Raw genomic sequence first — 24,542 nt, forward strand, 5'->3', positions numbered from 1 at the left:
CCTGTTTATTGTTTTGTTCGGTTTTCTTCAATAAAGAATGTGGAATTACCGGCACGCTGCGCCTTGGCTGATATATGACAGGGAGTTTGAAGATAGCGAACGTGACAATTGTTGTAATTTTATAACAAGTGATAATAATCAGAAATAAGGGAGTACTATCTCTCATAGTAGTAGATGTGAGTTTCTCTTTCAAAAAATACCCTGGCCTTTTAACGTTACACAGCTAATAGCTAACGTTAGCCAAAGCAAGCTAACTAGCTACTGATAGTGCAACCCTAAGAAACGGTACAGATGAAGATGAAAAATGATCAGGCCTACTGTACATTTTACTGTAGAAATGATTGTTGATAACAAGTCTAGGGTGGAACTGTTGCTATTACAAGTAATCAGTTTTATTCTGAACTGGAATAAACTGATTGAAGCCAGATGCTTTTTGAGGCAAACACTCACACAGTTCTGGGTTGATCATCTACAGCAGGAAGTAGTCTCCTGCCTGACTGAGAAAGCAGTAGATGTTCTGATCCAGTTTGGTACCACATACCTATGCAAGTCAGGGTTCAGTCAGGGTTCAGAAAGTACAGAAAGAGTGTCAATGCTGAACATGACCTCAGTGTTGCACTATCAAAAACATGCTTGTTGAAAGCTTCAACCAGCCACACACCTCTCATTAGGACTGTGTATATGTGTGTGTTTTCTGGTCTGTGTGATGTGATCAATCAGTTTATTACAGTTCAGAATAAAACATATGTATTTTAACAGCAACAGTTCCAACCTAGACTTTCTATCAACAATCATTTATACAATAAGATGTACAGTAGGCCTGATCATTTTTTATCTGTACTGTTACTTAGGGTTGCACGATCAAAAAGCCTGTGTGTGTGTGTTCTGTTATACATCTGTGATGTGATCAATCCGTTTATTCCAGCAACAGTTCCAACATAGACAGGCATGTAAGACTGTTTTTAACGGGGAAAAATAAACAAAAGATATTAATGGGTATTTCATTGTTATTTGTGTTTGTCTATATTGTATTTTTTTAGGAATAAGGGCAATGAAATGTACAGATATTTATGTAAAGTTGCATATTTTCCTAAGCTTGGGTCCCAGGAAAACACAGAATTTCTCATTTGGGTCCCAGGCTGAAAAAGTTGAAGAACCCCTGGTTTAGGCTGTGCTGTAGCCACACACACACACACACACACACTCAGAGAGAGAAGGGAACGCAGACTGGCAGAGATACCTGCTTCCTCATTCAGCCCTAATACAATACCAAGCACACAGCAAAGACTGGCCTGCATAAAATATGTAGAAAAAACCCAGTGTCCTCTAAATGCATTCTGCAGTAACCATGTTTTAAGAGCATGTAGCTAGCTATACAGTAGCGTGTTAGCCTCTGATAGTGTGGGTGGCCATTTGTGCAGAGTCTGTTTTTGGACTGCTCTTGGCCTGTCATTTTTTTGTATGTGTGCTTGTGTTTTTTTTATCTGACTTTGAAACCACAGTGGCTTACAAGCAGTCATCACTGCATCCTGTTCTGAAACCAGGAAGCTGTCTTAGCTCTGTGAAGTACCATCAGAACTTCTCCTGTGCTGTGTTCGAGGACCTACTCTTGGAGTTGAGCATTTCTATGTTGTGTTTTGTGGTGACAGTTGGACTGTGGTTTTGTGAGTAGGTAGCTGCAGCAGCCAAGGGCATCTGGAATACAGAAATGGAGGCTTTCTCACACCGGGGCACTTGAAACAGGACTATTTTTGTCGTCACACCAGTGACCTGACCTTGTATCTGTCTTTTTCACTCTTTCCTTCTTCCTCCCTCCATTCCCCCTCTTCCTGGACCTGGACCTACAGTGCCGCCTAAGCCCCCGCACCTGCTGGCCCTCGGACAGGACAAGAAGCCCAAGAGGATCCCCCCGGCCCCCTCCAGGCCGCTGCCTGCTCCCCCAACTTCGCCCAAACCGCGGCCCAGCCAGACCCCCCCTGGCCTGGCCACACTGCCTCAAAGAGAAGCCCAGAACGTGGGACTACTCATCGAGAGGTTTGAGAAGTCCAGGTACTTTACTGCACTGCAGGGGGTAGGAGATTCCACAAGGTGTTCTCACCCTGTATCATTATATTTAGTTGGATGATTTATGATTATTGTTATATTGTTATATGAGTATGAATGTTTTGCACGGAATACACACTCAATGTCTGTCTACCCTCTGTCACAGAATACACACTCAATCAATGCCTCTTACCCTCTGTCACAGAATACACACTCAATGTCTGTCTTACCCTCTGTTGCAGAATTCACACTCAATGCCTGTCTTACCCTCTGTCACAGAATACACACTCAATGTCTGTCTTACCCTCTGTCACAGAACACACTCAATGCCTGTCTTACCCTCTGTCACAGAATACACACTCGATGTATGTCTTACCCTCTGTCACAGAATACACACTCAATGCCTGTCTTACCCTCTGTCACAGAATACACACTCAATGTCTGTCTTACCCTCTGTCACAGAATACACACTCAATGTCTGTCTTACCCTCTGTCACAGAATACACACTCAATGCCTGTCTTACCCTCTGTCACAGAATATACACTCAATGTCTGTCTTACCCTCTGTCACAGAATACACACTCAATGTCTGTCTTACCCTCTGTCACAGAATACACATTCAATGTTTGTCTTACCCTCTGTCACAGAATACACACTCAATGTCTGTCTTACCCTCTGTCACAGAATACACACTCAATGTCTGTCTTACCCTCTGTCACAGAATACACATTCAATGTTTGTCTTACCCTCTGTCACAGAATATACACTCAATGTCTGTCTTACCCTCTGTCACAGAATACACACTCAATGTCTGTCTTACCCTCTGTCACAGAATACACATTCAATGTCTGTCTTACCCTCTGTCACAGAATACATAGTTGTGGTTTTCAGTCCAACCAAGACTGAAATGTGAGAAAGGTTTCATTGCACAAGTGCTTTGTTTTTTAGTCACGTTTCTTCTTTATTTCCCAGGATTCCGATTCTTGGCGTCCCCCCGAAGAATCAGCTCCACCTGTGCCTGACTATGGACGCCATGTCTGAGACCACACCCCCCTCTGCCCCTGACCCCACAGCACACTCCCATTCAGGGTCAGCAGGAGCAAAGGACTCTGGGGATCGCTCCCCCGCCGACAAACTTGCACATATCGTCTCGGAGCGAATTGATGAGGTCACAGAGCTGATAGAACTCTCACGCCTGACCTCACTCCACATCGACGGCCACGAGGACATTGCTCTGGACTCAATGGAGGACCACCTCGACATCACCCATGGAGTTGGTTCCCTTGACGATGCGGAGCGGGAGGAGAGAAGCTCTTCCCATGAGCTCCAGGACAATCCGGACTCTCTCTCCTCGGAGCAGAACTTAAACGGGAAGATTCCCAACCGGGACAGCGGGATTGACAGCCCATCGTGTGCGGTGGAGGGGGAGGTGTTCCCCAACGAGGACGCCATCGACGAGGAAGAGCGCTATGACAGCATCACGGAGACGGAGACCAGCGTGTCCTGCTGCATAACCCTGGACAACAAGCGTGACTCCACGCAGGACGAGGACAGTGACCTGGATGAGGTCAGCAGTGGGGAGATGGAGGGAGGCGAGAAGACAGACACACACAGGGTGAGTCAGACACACACACATTCTTATCAGTCTCCTCACTCCGTAGGGCAGTAACTGTAACCTGACCATCTATTCTTGTCTGGGTGAACTATCTGAAAGTCTGCATCAGTTTCAGGTGTTTTTTTATGAAACTGTGGGCCTATACATAGCACACACACACACACACCCAAACAAACAAACAGACAAACAAACACACTATTTCAGACTCTCAAGTGTATGTGTGGTGGTCACGAGAGTCTGTGCGGTATTTAAAAGTGGATGTGCTGTGGGGTGTAGGGAGACGAGTACCTGCCCAGGACTGTAACAGGATCTTGTGACTGCTGCTAGAGGACAGACTGAAACAGACAGAAAGCTGACCACAGCTCAGCTGCTGGTTCCTCTGACTTCCCACCGTTGGTCTGTGTGAGAGTGATACTGACACTTCCAACAGAGAACTTCACATCTTACCGGTCCGGTATACATGAACCCCCCTTGCCAGAAAAATACTGTCTATTTATTGAAATTAAAGGATGAGGGGAAGGTCAAGAAACATCAGACAGAAATATAAAGAGAGAAAAGAAGGTATAGAAAAAATAGAGAGACAGAATGCAAGTCAGCAAGATAGTGAGAGAGTGTGCTGTTAGTTAGCTGACGAGGACAAGTGTGAGAAAGAGATGGATGGGCGGAGGTGGTGAGTGGTATCTGAAACTAGAGTACAGGACAGTCATCATGGGTGTCATCAGTACAGGACAGTCATCATGGGTGTTAGCAGTACTGGGATTTTATCCCCTCAGCATTGTTATGATGGGGCACAGCCCAACACACCCAAACACACACCCATGTGAGCACACGCACTTACACACACACACACACACACACACACCGTAGTGACAGCCCATACCCTTTGCCTCATGAGCAAGGGATCTCCATGTTTCTTGATATCAGCATTACTGTCAAGAGGAAATGTGTGTGTGGAGGGGTGTGAGGGGACAGTGCCACTCTCTGACACTAACAGCTGGTATGTTGATAGCGTTTTAATGACACTGCTGTCGCAGAGGATGTGGGTTGTGGGGATGCACATTGCGACAGGAAAATAAAGAAATGTACTTTCTTTCAGTCTTTAGCATCCTCTGCTACAGAAATAGATGAGATATTTTACCTGCAGGGTATTATTATGCCTATGTGAGTGTGTGCTTGTTTGTGAACATACACTGCATGACCAAAAGAATGTGGACATCTCATTCAAAAATCATGGGCATTAATATGGTGTTGGTCCCCTCTTTGCTTCAACGACAGCCTCCACTCTTCTGGGAAGGCTTTCCACTAGATGTTGGAACATTGCAGCAGGGACTTGCTTCCATTCAGCCACGAGCATTAGTGAGGTCCACCACTGATGTTGGGCGATTAGGCCTGGCTCGCAGTCGGCATTCCAATTCATCCCGAAGTTGCTCGATGGGGTTGAGGTCAGTGCTCTGTGCAGGGCAGTCAAGTTCTTCCACACCAACCTCGACAAACCATTTCTGTATGGACCTCGCTTTGTGCACGGGGGTATTGTAATGCTGAAACAGTAAAGGCCCTTCTCCAAACTATTGCCACAAAGTTGGAAGAACAGAATTGTCTAGAATGTCATTGTATGCTGTAGCGTTAAGATTTCCCTTCACTGGAACTAAGGGGCCCGAACCATGAAAAACAGCCCCAGATCATTATTCCTCCTCCACCAAACTTTATAGTTGCACTATGCATTCAGGCAGGTAGTGTTCTCCTGGCATCCGCCAAACCCAGATCCGTCCGTGGTGAAGTGTGATTCATCACTCCAGAGAATGCATTTCCACTGCTTCAGAGTCCAATGGCGACGAGCTTTACACCACTCCTGCTGATGCTTGGCATTGCCCAAACCGATCTTAGGCTTGTGTGTGGCTGTTCGGCCATGAAAACCTATTTTATAAAGCTTCCGATGAACAATTATTGTGCTGACGTTGCTTCCAGAGGCAGTTTGGAACTCAGTAGTGAGTGTTGCAACCGAGGACAGACAATTTTTACGTGTTATGCGCTTCAGCACTCGGCGGTCCCGTTCTGTGAGCTTGTGTGGCCTACCACTTCGTGGCTGAGCCATTGTTGCTTCTAGATGTTTCCACTTCACAATAAAAACACTTACATTTGATTGGGGCAGCTCTAGCAGGGCAGAAATTTGACATACTAACTTGTTGGAAAGGTGGCATCCTATGACGGTGCCACGTTGAAAGTCACTGAGCTCTTCAGTAAGGCCATTCTACTGACAATGTTTGTCTATGGAAATCACATGGCTTTGTGTAACGATCGTCTGGAAGAGGGGACCAAGGTGCAGCAGAGGATGTGTTCATCATTAGAATTTTAATAGAACAACATGAACACTATACAAAAAACAAGAAAACTGACAGCCAAAACAGTCCTGTCAGGTACTAACAAAAACAATTACCCACAAAACCCAAAGGAAAAACATTCTCCTTATGTGTGACTCCCAATCAGCAACAACGAGCTTCAGCTGTGCCTGATTGGGAGCCACACACGGCCCAAAACAAAGAAATACAAAAACATAGAAAAAGAACATAGAACGCCCACCCAATGTAACACCCTGCGCTGGGAGTCGAGAAGCAAGTTCAGAGAGTGAATCATTTAATTAATAAATTAATGAAACAAAATACAAAACACGAACAACGCACAGACATGAAACTGAAACAGAAACAATAACACCTGGGGAAGGAACCAAAGGGAGTGACATAAATAGGGCAGGTAATCAAGGAGGTGATGGAGTCCAGGTGAGTGTCATTAGGCGCTGATGCGTGTGACAAGTGTGCGCAATAATCAGCAGCCTGGTGACCTAGAGGTCGGAGAGGGAGCACACGTGACAATGTGTTTGATTTTATACACCTCTCAGCAACGGGTGTGGCTGAAATAGCCGAATCCACTAATTTGAAGGGGTGTCCACATACTTTTGTTTGTATAGTGTGTCTGTACAGTATGTTTCACAGTTTTCTCCTATTTCCTGGTTGTGTGTGTGATATTGTGTGTGTACCAGACAGCTGTTACAAAACACAATGTCACAATATAGTACATCCTCACTCTGTGAGGTCTGGTCCCTGTCACTGTCAGTCCAGGAATGTAATTTTACCCATTATGTTAATCCCTGTTCTAGAACCTGTGAAGAAGTAAAACTGAATACACTTCCGCAGCAGTTTACATGTCATCTCAGCTCCACTAGTAAACACAGTATTGGTGACTAAATCAGCGCTCAGTAAACCAGAACTGACGGCTGATTACTGCAACATGCCAGTGTTCATTTCATTAACAAAAAAGTGACAAAAATATTCATCCAACACCAATTTTCCAGTGGCAATTGATGAAACTTTAACTGACTAAATAGACCCAAAAAAGACTATAACTAAATACTTTTTTTTTTCATTTCAATTGACTAAAAGAAGATTATCTCTGTCACTGAAATCTGACTACTAAATGGACTGGACAAGAGCTTTTGGAGAGATTGAGAGCTTTTCAGTGATAAGCACAATTGATATTAGCAGCACAGATGCGCAGCACAGTTCTGTTCAGCAGTGGGAAGGATGGGCCACACTCGGGACACACAGCCTACATCAGCTGGTGAGCTGCGGGAGAGCAAGCGGTGCGTGTGGGCAGACAGGCTCCGCTTCGACTCCTCGGATTATACACATTGTGCAGGCAACCCTCTTGCTTCCCCATAGCTAACCAGTCACCATCAGCCTTCTAGTTAGCTACCTTTTCGCTGGTTAAGAACCACAATCAGCTTTACAATTACATAGTGTTTAGTAGTAAAACAACAGTCTAGCTATATTTTTCTTTCCCTTGAGTCTAGAAAGGCAGTTTGAAATTGTAGTCTTGCTCAACCCTCCCAGTTTCCCCACTGGATTTCATAGCCAGGTTCTGTAGCCAACATAGCCAAGTCTCCCTGTTTTCCTCAAAGTAATTTGAGCCCTTAACGTTCAAAAGATATGACCCAAAATTCCGGCGCTACATTTTTTAAATTTCTGTTGTGCATTGGCGGGACGCATTTTACGTCCATAAAGCATATCACGGGCCGTTCTGAAACTAGGCTACTTGCGGACCGGACAGTTTGTTTAGGCTATACCTTGTTCAGTCATGTTACCTCATTAGCTAGCTACAGTATAGCTAACAACCTGATGCGCGTTCAGCTGGACACAACATTTTGGAGCGTTCAGATAGAAATATGCTATGTAGAACAAACATGACTCTCTGACAAGTTGAATAAGGAATAACGTCGGCTCTATTCATAGAATTTCTATGTGCAATGTTCGATAACGTTTTGCAACAATATGTCTGCGGTGTCTGTGGAACGTTGATAACAATGGCAACGACGCAACCGAGTGACAGATGTGCAACCCATACTACTTTGCCAAAATTCTGCAGCAACATCTGGTGATTGTGCTGCTCTCTCTCTATTTCTCTCGTTCTATCTTTCTCTCTCTCACACTTTCTCTCGTTCTATCTTTCTCTCTCTCACTCTCTCTATTTCTCTCATTCTATCTTTCTCTCTCACTCTCTTTTTCTCTCGTTCTTTCTCTCTCTCTCGCCAGATAATTCTCAGATATTCTTATATACAGTATGTTTGTCATCTGTCTGCTGTTGGGAAGAGAATAGGATGTTATGCGGATGAATAAAATTGGTAGGACAAGGCAATGTATGTTTGTGCATATGGAAGACAGTGATTTATTTTTGCTATAGGTTAATGAGGCAATAAAAATGTGATGTGACTAAAATATGACTAATTCAAAAGGCACTCGCGCATCTTTTTTTGCAGGTGCATGGTAACAGTTTAATAAAATGAGAAAAGGGAAGGAACCCGCACACTGCTCTTTAATAAGCTTTACGTATCGGCCTCATGGCCTTCGTCAGGGCTTTTCGAAGCTCTGATACGTAAAGCTTATTAAAGAGCAGTGTGCGGTTTCCTTCCTTTTTCTCACTCAAATATGACTAAAATGAAAGGGCATTTAGTTGACTGAAATGGACCACTGCTTCTGTCATTTTGACAATAACAACATTAAATCATTATTCAAAAGACATAAATATGAGTAAGACTTAATGATATTGTAGACTAGACTAAATATTATTTTTTTTTACAAATTTAAGACCACAACATACCCTGACACAGTATGTTGGCCCAGTTTCAATCAATAACTGAGATGAGAAGAGCGCCAGCAGACATCCCCATTTCAGACCACTTTTTTTCTTTGTATGTTTTTACGAGTTAGAGTTCCGTTGCTTTCACCAACAGGCCTAAACACAAATGTGTTTTGTGTTAATATTGCTGATATTCTCTTTCAAAGGTCATAGGCTCAGAGGCATATGCGTAGTGTATGATAGAGGTCTAGTGTAGGTTTGTGTAGTTGAGTGGATTCTATAGGTTTAGTATGGTTTGGTGTGTCTGACTGTGTGTGTCCTCTTCTGTCTCTCAGTGCTCAGAGACCCAGAGGTTACTGAACATCGCCAGAGAGCTCCTTCACACTGAGGAGGCCTACGTCAAGAGACTCAACCTCCTGGACCAGGTACACACACACGTATGGGTTGGGAGATACACCGCTGGTCTTCCTATCATAGTAGAGACGTTTTAATGATTTGTTGTTGAGGGTGACAGTCACGTACATTTAATACATTTAAACTTAGTTTTTCACAATTCCTGACATTTAATCCAAGTAAAAATGCCCTGTTTTAGGTCAGTTTGGATCACCACTTTATTTTAAGAATGTGAAATGTCAGAATAATAGTAGAGAGAATTATTTATTTCGGCTTTTATTTATTTCATCACATTCCCAGTGGGTCAGAAGTTTGCATACACTCAATTAGTATTTGGTAGCTTTCCCTTTAAATTGTTTAACTTGGGTCAAACGTTTTGGGTGGCCTTCCACAATAAGTTGGGTGAATTTTGGCCCATTCCTCCTGACAGAGCTGGTGTAACTGAGTCAGGTTTGTAGGCCTCCTTTCTCGCACACGCTTTTTCAGTTCTTCCCACAAATTTTCTATGGGATTGAGATTAGGGCTTTGTGATGGCCACTCCAATACCTTGACTTTGTTGTCCTTAAGCCATTTTGCCACAACTTTGCTTGGGGTCATTGTCCATTTGGAAGACCCATTTGCGACCAAGCTTTAACTTCCTGACTGATGTCTTGAGATGTTGCTTCAATATATCCACATCATTTTCTTTCCTCATGGTGCCATCTATTTTGTGAAGTGCACCAGTCCCTCCTGCAGCAAAGCACCCCCTGTGTTTCAAGGTTGAGATGGTGTTCTTCGGCTTGCAAGCCTCCCCCCTTTTCCTCCAAACATAACGATGGTCATTATGGCCAAACAGTTCTATTTTTGTTTCATCAGACCAGAGGACATTTCTCCAAAAAGTACGATCTTTGTCCCCATGTGCAGTTGCAAACCGTAGTCTGGCTGTTTTATGGCGGTTTTGGAGCAGTGGCTTCTTCCTTGCTGAGCGGTCTTTCAGGTTATGTCGATATAGGACTCGTTTTACTGTGGATATAGATACTTTTGTACCTGTTTACTCCAGCATCTTCACAAGGTCCTTTGCTGTTGTTCTGGGATTGATTAGCAGTTTTTACACCAAAGTACGTTCATCTCTAGGAGACAGAACGCGTCTCCTTCCTGAGCGGTATGACAGCTGCGTGGGTCCATGGTGTTTACACTTCCGTACTATTGTTTGTACAGATGAACGTGGTACCTTCAGGCGTTTGGAAATTGCTCCCAAGGATGAACCAGACTTGTGGAGGTCTACAATTCTTTTCTGAGTTCTTGGCTGATTTCTTTTGATTTTCCCATGATGTCAAGCAAAGAGCCACTGAGTTTTTGGTAGGCCTTGAAATACATCCACAGGTACACCTCCAACTGACTCAAATGATGTTAATTAGCCTATCAGAAGCTTCTAAAGCCATGACATCATTTTCTGGAATTTTCCAATCTGTTTAAAGGCACAGTCAACTTAGTGTATGTAAACTTCTGACCCACTGGAATTGTGATACAGTGAATTATAAGTTAAATAATCTATCTGTAAACAATTGTTGGAAAAATGACTTGTGTCATGCACAAAGTAGATGTCCTAACCAACTTGCCAAAACTATAGTTTGTTAACAAGAAATTTGTGGAGTGGTTGAATAACTAGTTTTAATCACTCCAACCTAAGTGTATGTAAACTTCCGACTTCAACTGTACATGACTACAGACAAAAGGCAGTAGGCTAACCTCGGAGCTGCTTCCTGTTTTTGTCAAGCTTCTGCTTCTTCACGGTGGTACCGGTTGCCATGGAAACACAGGTTCAAACAGGCCAGTGGTTGGTTGACTGACAGGAAGGTGAAAGGTCATGGACCTGGTGTTGTTGTGAGATATTAGGTCAAAGAGCCCATGGTTTGTTTTATCATTTATAGTTATGTAGTAAGTAAAGGTTCTGTTTGTTTAATATGTTAATCATTTCTACCATTACTTTCCTGTTGTCTGTAGGTATTTTGCACTAAGCTGACAGAAGCTGGAATCCCTCAGGAGGTGATAACAGGGATCTTCTCCAACATCTCCTCCATCTACTGCTTCCACCACAAGTTCCTTCTCCCTGAGCTCAAGACACGCATCACTGGAGAATGGTGAGGAGACACGGGCCAATGTTGCAGTAGGGTTTCAATAACATTCTGTTAGCATTAGCAGTAGTAAGACTCCCTGTGTAATAGTGTTTCAATAACATTCTATTAGCATTAGCAGTAGTAAGACTCCCTGTGTAATAGGGTTTCAATAACATTCTATTAGCATTAGCAGTAGTAAGACTCCCTGTGTAATAGGGTTTCAATAACATTCTATTAGCATTAGCAGTAGTAAGACTCCCTGTGTAATAGTGTTTCAATAACATTCTATTAGCATTAGCAGTAGTAAGACTCCCTGTGTAATAGGATGCTTAGTTTTCCACAAACATTTACATTTACATTTAAGTCATTTAGCAGACGCTCTTATCCAGAGCGACTTACAAATTGGTGCATTCACCTTAAGATATCCAGTGGAAAAACCACTTTACAGTCATGTGACGTTATGTTTCAGATCTGTCTGTCTGTCTGTCTGTCTGTCTGTCTGTCTGTCTGTCTGTGTATCTCTCTCTGTGTCTCTCTCTGTTTCAAATCAAATCAAATGTATTTATATAGCCCTTCTTAGATCAGCTGATATCTCAAAGTGCTGTACAGAAACCCAGCCTAAAACCCCAAACAGCAAGCAATGCAGGTCTAGAATTACGGTGGCTAGGAAAAACTCCCTAGAAAGGCCAAACCTAGGAAGAAACCTAGAGAGGAACCAGGCTATGAGGGGTGGCCAGTCCTCTTCTGGCTGTGCCAGGTGGAGATTATAACAGAACATGGCCAAGAGTTCATAAATGACCAGAATGGTCAAATAATAATAATCACAGTAGTTGTCGAGGGTGCAACAGGTCAGCACCTCAGGAGTAAATGTCAGTTGGCTTTTCATAGCCGTTCATTGAGAGTAACTCTACCGCTCCGGCTGTCTCTAGAGAGTTGAAAACAGCAGGTCTGGGACAGGTAGCACGTCCGGTGAACATTGTTTCTCTGTGTATCTCTCTCTCTCTCTCTCTCTTTGTATTGCTCTCTCTCTCTCATTACTGCATAGTGATAATGTGTGCAGTGAGTGTGTGTGCAGTCAGTGTGTGTGTTGGCCGCGGAACTATGACAGCTGGGTTGCAGTGGGGGGTTGTTGCTGGGCAGTGGGGTGTGTGTGTGAGTGCGTGCCGGGCTGGTAGAATGGGGGCTTTATCCGCTTGTCTTCATCTGCAGGGTGTGTGTGTGCCAACGCCAGTCTCTCTCTGGAGATTATTGAGTCCTTCAGAAATTATGTAGAGGGATTCCACCTGTTGCATTCTCCACACATTATATACGGTGTTCACCCATAAAATTATTCATTCATTCAAGCTTTATACAAATTCCGCTAGAAAAACAATAGTCCAAACCCCATATCTTTACCATATATGGTTCAAAGGTTATGGACGATTTACTGTAAGAACATAGCATGTTTAGAGTGAATGGAATATCATTACAGGCATGATCAACAAGTGGTCACTGTTGTATAGAACTAACTAACTTCAAAACTCAACCGACAAGCTAACTAATTGGCTGCAGGTTGTGAAAATAAAGGCTTTTTCGAAATGAAATCCACTGAATACAAAACTATACTCAACAAAAATATAAACACCACATGTAAAGTGTTGGTCCCATGTTTCATGAGCTGAAATAAAAGATCCCAGACATTTCCATACGCTCTGTAAGCGTATTTCTCTCAAATTGTACACACATTTGTTTACATCCCTGTCAGTGAGCATTTTCCTTTGCCAAGATAATCCATCCACCTGACAGATGTGGCATATCAAAAAGCTGATTAATCAGTATGATCACACGAGTGCACCTTGTGCTGGGACAAAAGTATGTGGACACCTGCTCATCAAACATCTCATTCCAAAATCATGGAGTTGTTCCCCTTTGCTGCTATAACAGCCTCCACATTTTTGGTAAGGCTTTCCTCGAGATGTTGTGGGGACTTGCTTCCGTTCAGCCACAAGAGCGTTAGTGAGGTCGGGCACTGATGTTGGGTGATTAGGCCTGGCTCACAGTCGGCGTTCTAATTCATCCCAAAGATGTTTGAAGGGGTTGAGATCAGGGCTATGTGCAGGCCAGTCAAGTTGTTCCACACCAATTTCGACAAACCGTTTCAGTATGGACCTTGCTTTGTGCACGGGGGCATTGTCTTGCTGAAAAAGCCAAACTATTGCCACAAAGTTGGAAGTACAGAATTGTCTAGAATGTCATTGTATGCTGTAGCGATTTCCCTTCACTGGAACTAAGAGGCCCGAACCATGAAAAACAGCCCCTGACCATTATTCCTCCTCCACCTAACTTTACAGTTGGCACTATGCATTGGGGCAGGTAGCGTTCTCCTGGCATCCACCAAACCCAGAGTTGTCCATCGGACTGCCAGATGGTGAAGCGTGATTCATCACTCCAGAGAACATGTTTCTACTGCTCCAGAGTCCACTGGCGGCGAGCTTTACACCAGTCCAGCCAACACTTTGCATTGTGCATGGTGACCTTAGGCTTGTGTGTAGCTGCTCGGCCATGAAAACCCATTTCATGAAGCTCCCGACGAACAGTTCTTGTGCTGACGTTGCTTCCAGTGGCAGTTTGGAACTCGGTAGTGAGCGTTGCAACCCGAGGACAGACGTTTTTTTACACGCTACACGCTTCAGCACATACAATCTACTTGCAGTGAAGCGGCTCAACATTTACATGTATATGTACAGTATCTTTCAACTATGCTGTGATGTTTAAAATAGATTTAAATCTATCTAATCGAATGGAATCCACAGATTGCGAGTGGAAGATACATATTTTACTAATTGTTTTAGTAATTGACTGACCAGGTCTCTCCAGATCTCCCAGCAATGCTATTTCTATTTCAATTTTAGATTAATGTTATGCTTTTTCAGCCTTTCCTGAACCTGAGACCAGAAACAGGCTACCTGAGGGCAATACCAAAACAATTGATTCTGTATCCTCACAACAAAATCTGCAGAGCTGCGATGACTGTATGCCCCAAATATTCAACATTTTGTTGGTGGCAAGAATTCTGGACAATAATTTTAGCTGAAAAGCACGAAGTCTTGAATCTTGCGTTGTTTTATATGTAAACTCATACACCTATCAAGGCACAAGGCGAGACCCAGATGCAGACACAGGAGGCAGATGGTTGGAGTCTTACAATGTTTATTAATCCAAAGGGGTAGGCAAGAGAATGGTCGTGGACAGGCAAAAAGGTCAAAACCAGATCAGAGTCCAAACGGTACTGAAGGGCAGGCAGAATCAAGGTCAGGGCAGCAAGGTCAGGCAGGCAGGAAAGTAGTCCAGAGTCAGGCAGGGGTCAGGACAGAGAAGGACTATAAAAAGAGAAAAGAAAACGCGTACTGGAAAAACACGCTGGTTGACTTGCCTTAACATACAAGACGAACTGGCACAGAGAGACAGGAAACAGGGAAAAACACGCTGGTTGACTTGCCTAAACATACAAGACGAACTGGCACAGAGAGACAGGAAACAGGGAAAAACACGCTGGTTGACTTGCCTTAACATACAAGACGAACTGGCACAGAGAGACAGGAAACAGGGAAAAACACGCTGGTTGACTTGCCTAAACATACAAGACGAACTGGCACAGAGAGACAGGAAACAGGGAAAAACACACTGGTTGACTTGCCTAAACATACAAGACGAACTGGCACAGAGAGACAGGAAACAGGGAAAAACACACTGGTTGACTTGCCTAAACATACAAGACGAACTGGCACAGAGAGACAGGAAACAGGGAAAAACACACTGGTTGACTTGCCTAAACATACAAGACGAACTGGCACAGAGAGACAGCAAACAGGGATAAATACACTGGGACAATAAGCGACACCTGGAGGGGGTGGAGACAATCCCAGGAACAGGTGAAAAGATCAGGGCGTGACAACACCCTGTACCATGGTTTCGGTTCCCTACCTCCTGAGCTTTTGTTGCTCCTAGACGTTTCCACTTCACGATAACAACACTTACAGTTGACTGGGGCGGCTCTAGCAGGGCAGAAATTGGAGGAACTGACTTGTTGGAAAGGTGGCATCCTATGACAGTGCCACTTTGAAAGTCACTGAGCTCTTCAGTAAGGTCAATGCTACTGCCAATGTTTGTCTATTGAGATTGCATGGCGGTGTGCTCGATTTTATACAACTGTCAGCAATGGGTGTGGCTGAAATGGCTGAATCCACTCATTTGAAGGGGTGTCTACATACTTTTGTATATATAGTGTATATTAAGGTTATAACATTGTACAGAACAATCTAATGATTAATTATATGTTATTTATAATGACATAGAGCAAAGAAAACAAGGTGTTTACATTAATTTCATTGCAGCATCTTGAATTGGCCTGTTTTTCTCTACATTGTACAGCAGTGAGTGGATGCTCTACTTTATACAGTACATGTACTGTAGCTTACTATTTCCTGATTTACAGATTCTACATTTTACATTGAATGAAATGTGTACTCTAGGTATACTGTAAGTACATTGCAACATATGTGTTTAGAGTGCATACACACATGAAAATCTACCATGAGAGTTTTGAGCGTTGACTTAGTTTTAAGCCGTGTGTGTGTTTTCTGTGTGTTAGGGACTCAAACCCGCGTATAGGAGATATCCTCCAGAAGCTGGCTCCCTTTATGAAGATGTACGGAGAGTACGTGAAGAACTTTGACCGTGCTATGGACCTGGTCAACACCTGGAGCCAACGGTCATCACAGTTCAAGAGTGTGGTCCAGAATATACAAGTAAGTGTGTGTGTGTGTGTCCGTGAGTGCACCTGTGTGGGCGTGTATCAGTGGAGGCTGCTGAGGGGAGGACGGCTCATAATAATGGCTGGAACGGAGCGAATGGAATGGCATTAGACACAAGGAAACCATGTTTGATGTATTTGATACCATTCCACTGATTCTGCTCCAGCCATTACCACCAGCCCGTCCTCCCGTCCTGTGTATGTATGGTAAAGTATGTCTTTGTTATCGCTGCACTGTGTGTTGTGTACCTACAGTACAGTAGGCCTGTTAACAGTACTGTGTGTGTACTATCTGTACAGAAGCAGGATGTGTGTGGGAACCTGACTCTCCAGCACCACATGTTGGAGCCTGTTCAGAGGATCCCTCGCTATGAGCTCCTGCTCAAGGACTATCTGAAGAAACTGCCTGACGATGCACTGGACAGGAAAGACACAGAGAGTACGTCTGTTTGTCTGTCTGCCTGTCTGTCTGTGTCCGTTTGTCCTTCTGTTTTTCTGTTTGTCTGTCTAGGTTTATCTGTCTGTTCCTCACTAACCTTCCTAAACTAGGGCCCATCACAAGCTCCATGACTTGTGACCTTACTATAACCTTGTACTGTACATTGTCCTTGTTTGAAGTAGTGTCTAGGTAAAGCCTGCATAACCCGGTGTTGTGGGTCAGTAGTCTGTCTCAGTCAGTAGTCTGTCTCAGTGAGGCCCTGCTCTCCTAGGCCTGGTCATGTAGAGGGGAAAGTCAGCTCTGTTTATGTAGTTTGTGATTAAGATGGCTGCTGCAGGTGCACTCCCACATCAGTGCTCTGCTCCTCTGGCTTACAGTCACTTTAATGCAGTGTGTGTGTGTGTGTGTGTGTGTGTGTGTGTGTGTGTGTGTTCATTTAATGGAGAATGTGTGTGTCTTTGATGTTGGGTAATGTACATGAATGGTATGTGAGGCCAAACACTTTATCTCCCTGTCTGTTTAACACAAACACACACTGTTTGAGGTGTTCATTGTGTGTGTTTGATGTGTGGTAATTTACAATAGGCCCGTAGTCTGATGATGCACAGGCTGGCTGCAGTGAAAGGTTGGACCCTAGCCGATTTCTAACAGAGTATTCAGTTGAGTGTTTTGCTAAATGTAGGTCTGATGCATAGTTATGTAGAGGTTCTGCAGACAGGTCTAACAGTCTGTCTGTGTGTGTTTTACAGAGGCATTGGAGCTCATATCCACAGCAGCCAACCACTCCAATGCTGCCATCAGGAAAATGGTACAATTCTACTTTCTTCTGTTTGGAGTCCTCTCTGTTCCCTCCCTCTCCATCACTTTGAAACACCCTGTCTCTCCATCTCTCTCTGACATGCATCTTACTTTTTATGGTTTTCAAGGTGATGGTGCTGTAGCTCACAACTGTGTATGAAGGAAGGAAGGAAGGAAGGAAGGAAGGAAGGAAGGAAGGAAGGAAGGAGAGAGAGCAAGGGAGGGAGAGAATTAGGGAGGTATGAAGGGAAGAAGGGAGGTTGTGAGGACCCTGGTTGGTTTAGTACAGACAGGAAGTTGCTGTTTCCTGCCACTAGTTTTACAGTCTGCAGAAGAGTGACAGCTGTCTCTGACACACACACACACACAGTCCCACTTCTGCCCCCTGGTGTGGCTTGTCCTCTAGCGCGTCTAATGCGGCCTCAACCGTTTTAGTTCAATAGCTTCCTGTGTTTTAGGCTCCACTGACTTATATTTATGCATCGTTCTATCTGATCTCTGTGTGTTTTTCATCTATGGTGTTCCTCAGGAGAAGATGAACAAACTGCTGGAGGTCTATGAGAGACTGGGGGGAGAGGAGGACATTGTGAACCCAGCCAACGAACTCATCAAGGAGGGACACATCAAGAAGATGTCTGCCAAGAATGGGACGGCCCAGGACCGATACCTCTATCTGGTGAGTGGCAGGAGGAGCTGGAATGAAGAACATGTGTAGGAATGGGATTACTATATGTGACCGACCTCCTCGATTCGGTCTTATGTAGCAACATTTGAAAATGTGTTTTTTACATTGGATAAAAGTAGAGACTCGTAGCTAGAAAATGGTATATCATATACTGCAGTTGAGGAACAATGGGAAAGTAATTCTGCTTTGAAAGTAGATAAACTTGTAACACCACTTTTGAGAAAATGGCCCTTGAATGTTTTGGTACACCAACTGGAGAGCTCTTCTTTGTCTACACCCATTCAGCATCGTTCACACCCTCTTAAGCCTTAGCCCCACCCATCTCTTTAAGGATTCACATGTGAGGCCATGTGGTAAACACACGCTATATCAAATAAAAGTTTATTTGTCACATATACAGGATACAGAAGGTGTAAATAGTACAGTGAAGTGGTTACTTCCATAGTAGCAATATCAAAAACAGAAAGTGTCCAGATTAAAATCTGTTATAAATATGTGAAGGAAATGCTATAACCACCCCCCAGCCACATCTAGCTAAGTGGATTGGTCACTATTGTCTAGACATGTACACATGATCATGAAATACAATACATGGCCATAATCACCCCCAGACACACCTGGCTAATTTGATGGGTCATATAATGATCTGGCCGAAGTGGAGTCTTTTTGTTTAGACATGTAGCTAGCTAGGTAGCTAGCTAGCTAAAACAATGAACTGGCATTACTGGCATAATCCCAACTCACAATACTACCAATACAAACATTGTCATAATAGCTGTAGTATCAATCTGCAGGTAGCTAAAGCTAACTAGGTTCAATGTTAGCTAACTAGGTTCAATGTTAGCTAACTAGGTTCAATGTTAGCTAGCTAACATTAGGCTATAACTAACAATGCAAATGGTTTCTGATTCGAATAATTTTACTACACAAAAGCTAACGTTTGCTAGCTAACTAACAGTATGCTTTAACTAAAAATGACTTTCTGACAAAATTAGAAACTTATATCTGAAAATATATCTAAACTCTTACCCGTATTAAAACTTCACGGCAGACTGGAACCATTTAACTCTGTTTTGTTTGTAGCTACATCTTGTTTGGGCAGCATTGTGTCAAGTCACTCCAGTTCACCCTGACTGGTTCACACTGACCGAGGCATCATTTTTTCTAACTGATCTATCGATAGTGCCTGCTAAGTTCAGGACATCAATGTTGTTGAGAAAAGTAGCAAAACTTTAGTAGTTCTTGAAGGCTAACGTTATATCTTTCAAAAACGGTGTGGTAGAAAGGACTGTCAACACATATTGAACAGATCATGTTATCGACAGATGCATGCTACATGGCAGACCAATCCACACTCATCTCCCGGCATGTCCAGCCCATCGATTATCTCAGCCGATCATGGCTAGCGGGAAAGTTCCTGTCTTTTTCTGTGGCAAAACTAACTAAGCTCGTAATTTAACAATTTTATTCGTATTTATGGATGGGGTACATGTTTGTTATAAATGCACATGAAAGTTCACATGTTCCAGAAGGCATTCCTACCAAAAAACGCATTTTGATTTAAAACAATATGTTTACGTTCAAATGCCGCTCCTGTGAGGTAGTGACGTGCGACACACGCCTAGTTTCCTGAAACTATTCACATATCAAAGTGTGTGTGTGTATTCATGTGTTTATTATACTTATCTGTTTCCCCCTCTCTCGCTTTCTGTGTCTCTGTGCTGCAGTTTAATAACATGGTGCTGTACTGCGTTCCCAAGCTGAGGTTGATGGGGCAGAAGTTCAGTGTGAGAGAGAGGATCGACATCGCTGGGATGGAGATCAGGAAGGAGGTAATGGAAGCAAGGATACAACAAATGCAACCTAGCTTCCTTTTCTGCTGAACACCAGATGTGGAAACTCCGCTCAGGCGTATTTTCACGCCTGCTACGTTAGGTTAGAGGTAAAGTGACACTGTTCTCCTCTGTCTTCAGGTTCAGGAGAATGTGAAGCAGAACCTCCCTCTCACGTTCACCATCATCGGCAAGCAGCGCTCACTAGAGCTGCAGGCCAGGTAAGAACTATGGAGCGGTTACATGAGAGAACTGTAGAACTGTGCCTTTTGTAATGGGCCACAACATTTCAGGCACAGCTAGAATACATAGTAGTATTTATAGCTAGAGAGCCTTAATATTTGTGTTAAGTGTTTCAGTTATTACTGTTGTTGAAACCTTCCCTCTGCTTTTCAGCACGGCAGAGGAAAAGGAAGACTGGATACAGGTAAGGAATACCATCTCGACAGAAACACACTAACATGGAATGAGAGGTTTTGCAGAAGGATTTGTGCCCCCACAGTTTCAGTGTATTATGAACAGTATTAGTATTAGGGAGGCTTTCCTCCACACTGCCATTCTGTGAGTTGGGGAATTGTTTTCCTCTTATTATAGCTCATTTAGCCCATTAAAGCTGACTAAAGCTGATTAAAAAGGCTAATAGACTGGAGGGGAGGAGTGTGTGCCAAGCAGGGGGGCTGGGTATGTGGAAAGGACTGGAAGGGCCATTCAGCAATCTGAAGGACACAGGGAATGTGTGGTGTCACAAGAGACTGAAGAGGGGGGAACAAAGATTGCACACACGTACATACACTGTCTATTTTATTCGCATATGAATACAGAGCTCATTATTTGCACACGTGCACATACACACACACACACACACTCTCTGTCTTAGTGCAGTAGATAGTGCGGTCTCTGACGCAGACCACTGGGCTGGATCAGAGGTTTGTGATGCATTTGGCCCTCTGATGTCATGTCAATGTATAGCAGGGTCAGTCCAGTCTACAGCCAGGCACAGTCTCTCTCTTTGTTCTCCTCTCTCCTACTCAGACAGGCAGAGGCCCTCTCTCTCTCTTTCTCTTTCTCTCTCTCTCTCTCTCTCTCTCTCTCTCTCTCTCTCTCTCTCTCTCTCTCTCTCTCTCTCTCTCTCTCAATGTAAGGGCTGTGAAGTTGATAATGAACAGAAGTGAAATAAACAATACAAATTAACATTTATATTATATGACATTTCAAGTGTCATATTATGTCTATATACAGTGTTGTAACTATGTGCAAATAGTTTAAGTACAAAAGGAAAAATATATAAACATAAATATGGGTTGTATTTACAATGTTGTTTGTTCTTCACTGGTTGCCCTTTTCTTGTGGCAAAAGGTCACAAATATTGCTGCTGTGATGGCACTCTGTGGTATTTCACCTAGTAGATATGGGAGTTCTTTGTGGATCTGTGTAATCTGAGGGAAATATGTGTCTCTAATATGGTTGTACATTTGGCAGGAGGTTAGGAAGTGGGCAGTGTGCACATAGCCTGTCTTCTCTTGAGAGCCAGGTCTGCCATCGGCGGCCTTTCTCAATAGCAAGGCTAACCTCACTGAGTCTGTACATAGTCAAAGCTTTCCTTACGTTTGGGTCAGTGACAGTGACAGTCTTCTGCCACTGTGTACTCTCTGTTTAGGGTCAAATAGCATTCTAGTTTGCTCTGTTTTTTGTTAATTCTTTCCAATGTGTCAAGTAATTATCTTTTAGTTTTCTCATGATTTGGTTTGATCTAATTGTGTTGCTGTCCTGGGGCTCTGTGGGGTCTGTTTGTGTTTGTGAACAGAGCCCCAGGACCAGCTTGCTTAGGGGACTCTTCTCCAGGTTCATCTCTCTGTAGGCGATGGCTTTGTTATGGAAGTTTTGGGAATCGCTTCCTTTTAGGTGGTTGTAGAATTTAACGGCTCTTTTCTGGATTTTGATAATTAGTGGGTATCGGCCTAATTCTGCTCTGTATGCATTATTTGGTGTTTTACGTTGTACACGGAGGATATTTTTGCAGAATTCTGCATGCAGAGTTTCAATTTGGTGTTTATCCCATTTTGTGAATTCTTGGTTGGTGAGCGGACCCCAGACCTCACAACCATAAAGGGCAATGGGTTGTATAACTGATTCAAGTATTTTTAGCCAGATCCTAATTGTTATGTCAAATTTTATGTTCCTTTTGATGGCACAGAAGGCCCTTCTTGCCTTGTCTCTCAGCTCGTTCACAGCTTTGTGGAAGTTACCTGTGGCGCTGATGTTTAGGTCTCTCTCTCTTTCGCTCTGTCTCCTTGAGGCTGTAGATTGCCGTAGGAATGTTACTGTTGTAAAATCTGTTGCTTTACTTTTTGCCTCTGTCACTGCCTCTTGACTTTTATTATAAACCGGCGAAGAATATGATGGCCGTATGTAACTACAGGCCTTTATAAAGCGTTCTATCCCTCTCTGTTCTCCTATTTCCCTCTCCCCTGTCCCTTCCACTCCCAGGTGATCCTGGCCACCATAGAGAGACACAAGCAGAACAGTGAGACCTTTAACAAAGCCTTCAACAGCTCCTTCTCCAGGGAGGAAGACCACCTGCCAGACTCACCGGTCAGTCTGCCTGCCTGCCTGCCTGTCTGTCTGACTGCCTATCAGTCTGTCTGTCTAGCCATGAGTCAACCTGCACTATGAGTGTATATATATTCATATGAGAGCACTACAGCTTGGTCAGAGAGTGAATATATTAATATATATAGAGTGTGTACAGTACCAGTCAAAAGTTTGGACACACCTACTCATTCAAGGGTTTGTCTTCATTTTTACTATTTTCTACATTGTAGAATAATAGTGAAGACATCAAAACTATGAAATAACACATTTGGAATCATGTAGCAACCAAAAACATAGTTAAACAAGATTTTAGATTCTTCAAAGTAGCCACCCTTTGCCTTGATGACAGCTTTGCACACTCTTGGCATTCTCTCAACCAGCATCATGAGGAAAGCTTTTCCAACAGTCTTGAAAGAGTTCCTCCATATGCTGAGCACTTGTTGGCTGCTTTTCCTTCACTCTGCGGTCCAACTCATCCCAAACCATCTCAATTGGGTTGAGGTTTGGTGATTGTGGAGGCCAGGTCATCTGATGCAGCACTCCATCACTCTCCTTCTTGGTCAAATAGCCCTTACACAGCCTGGAGGTGTGTTGGGTCATTGTCCTGTTGAAAAACAAATGATAGTCCCACTAAGCACAAACCAGATGGGATGGCGTATCGCTGCAGAATGCTGTGGTTGTCATGCTGGTTAAGTGTGCCTTGAATTCTAAATAAATCACAGACAGTGTCACCAGCAAAGCACGATCACACCTCTTCCTCCATGCTTCACGGTGGGAACCACACATGCGGAGATCATCCATTCACCTATTCTGCGTCTCACAAAGACATCCAAAAATCTCACATTTGGACACATCAGACCAACAGACAGATTTCCACCAATTTAATGTCCATTGCTCGTGTTTCTTGGCCCAAGCAAGTCTCTTCTTATTGGTGTCCTTTAGTAGTGGTTTCTTTAAAGCAATTCGACCATGAAGGCCTGATTCACGCTGTCTCCTCTGAACAGTTGATGATGAGATGTGTCTGTTACTTGAACTCTGTGAAGCATTAATTTGGGCTACAATTTCTAAGGCTGGTAACTAATTAACTTATCCTCTGTGTCTTCCTTTCCTGTGGTGATCCTCATAAGAGCCAGTTTCATCATAGTGCTTGATGGTTTTTGCGACTGCACATGAAGAAACTTTCAAAGTTCTTGACATTTTCCGTATTGACTGACCTTCCTGCCTTAAAGTAATGATGGCCTGTCATTTCTCTTTGCTTATTTGAGCTGTTCTTGCCATAATACGGAATTGGTCTTTTAACAAATAGGGCTATCTTTTGTATACCACCCCTACCTTGTCACAACACAACTGATTGGCTCAAATGCATTAGGAAGGAAATAAATTCCACAAATTAACTTTTAAACAAGGCACACCTGTTAATTGAAATGCATTCCAGATGAGTACCTCATGAAGCTGGTTGAGAGAATGCCAAGAGTGTGCGACGCTGTCATCAAGGCAAAAGGTGGCTACTTTGAAGAATCTCAACTATAAAATATATTTTAATTTGTTTAAAACTTTTTGGGTTACTACATGATTCCATATGTGTTATTTCATAGTTTTGATGTCTTCACTATTATTCTACAATGTAGAAAATAGTAACAATAAAGAAAAACACTTGAATGTAGGTGTGTCCAAACCTTTGACTGGTACTGTATATATTCAACTTTTTTGAGTTGGCAAACAAACTGAAAGGGTGCACACTGTCAGTGTGTTGTTTGAACAGATATAAAGCCAAGGTAGGTGATTTACTGCCAACTGCAGTTGTGGAATATTTCCTTGTGAGTATAATTAATTGGCTAATCCATCCTGGTGACGTCGATGGAATTATGTGATTCTTAACCTATAGGAAGTCCCACTAGTTAACTATTTCAAAATTGTGAAAGTCCTCAATGGCGCTGCCCATACTAAGATGGGAGATTCCTCTATCTATCTGTATGACTGACCCACTATGGACCTGGACCTGGACACAGGCCAAACTAGAAACACGTAAGACTACTGTCTTTCTCTCAGGCGTGGCTGCCATCTAGTGGGAGTAAACACACACTGCAGCTTTAAGGGATATTCAGTGGCGTTGTTCTCATTCTCTGGCAA

The 24,542-nt window shown here is 43.3% G+C and overlaps 1 protein-coding gene across 1 annotated transcript in view; it reads left to right on the top strand.

Moving 5' to 3' along the window:
* LOC115168411 (FYVE, RhoGEF and PH domain-containing protein 3) overlaps window positions 1–24,542 on the top strand; it is a 203,998-nt gene that overhangs the window by 172,516 nt on the left and 6,940 nt on the right. Inside the window, exons 3-14 of the mRNA XM_029723656.1 lie at window positions 1,848–2,049; window positions 3,016–3,658; window positions 9,121–9,210; window positions 11,162–11,298; window positions 15,905–16,061; window positions 16,367–16,505; window positions 17,255–17,313; window positions 17,833–17,979; window positions 19,716–19,820; window positions 19,962–20,041; window positions 20,217–20,247; window positions 22,308–22,412. Coding sequence (XP_029579516.1) covers window positions 1,848–2,049; window positions 3,016–3,658; window positions 9,121–9,210; window positions 11,162–11,298; window positions 15,905–16,061; window positions 16,367–16,505; window positions 17,255–17,313; window positions 17,833–17,979; window positions 19,716–19,820; window positions 19,962–20,041; window positions 20,217–20,247; window positions 22,308–22,412 — 1,895 coding nt within the window. The remainder of the gene's footprint in view (window positions 1–1,847; window positions 2,050–3,015; window positions 3,659–9,120; window positions 9,211–11,161; window positions 11,299–15,904; window positions 16,062–16,366; window positions 16,506–17,254; window positions 17,314–17,832; window positions 17,980–19,715; window positions 19,821–19,961; window positions 20,042–20,216; window positions 20,248–22,307; window positions 22,413–24,542) is intronic.

The sequence above is a fragment of the Salmo trutta genome, chromosome 30, assembly GCF_901001165.1.
Source record: "Salmo trutta chromosome 30, fSalTru1.1, whole genome shotgun sequence".
Classification (NCBI taxonomy): domain Eukaryota; kingdom Metazoa; phylum Chordata; class Actinopteri; order Salmoniformes; family Salmonidae; genus Salmo; species Salmo trutta.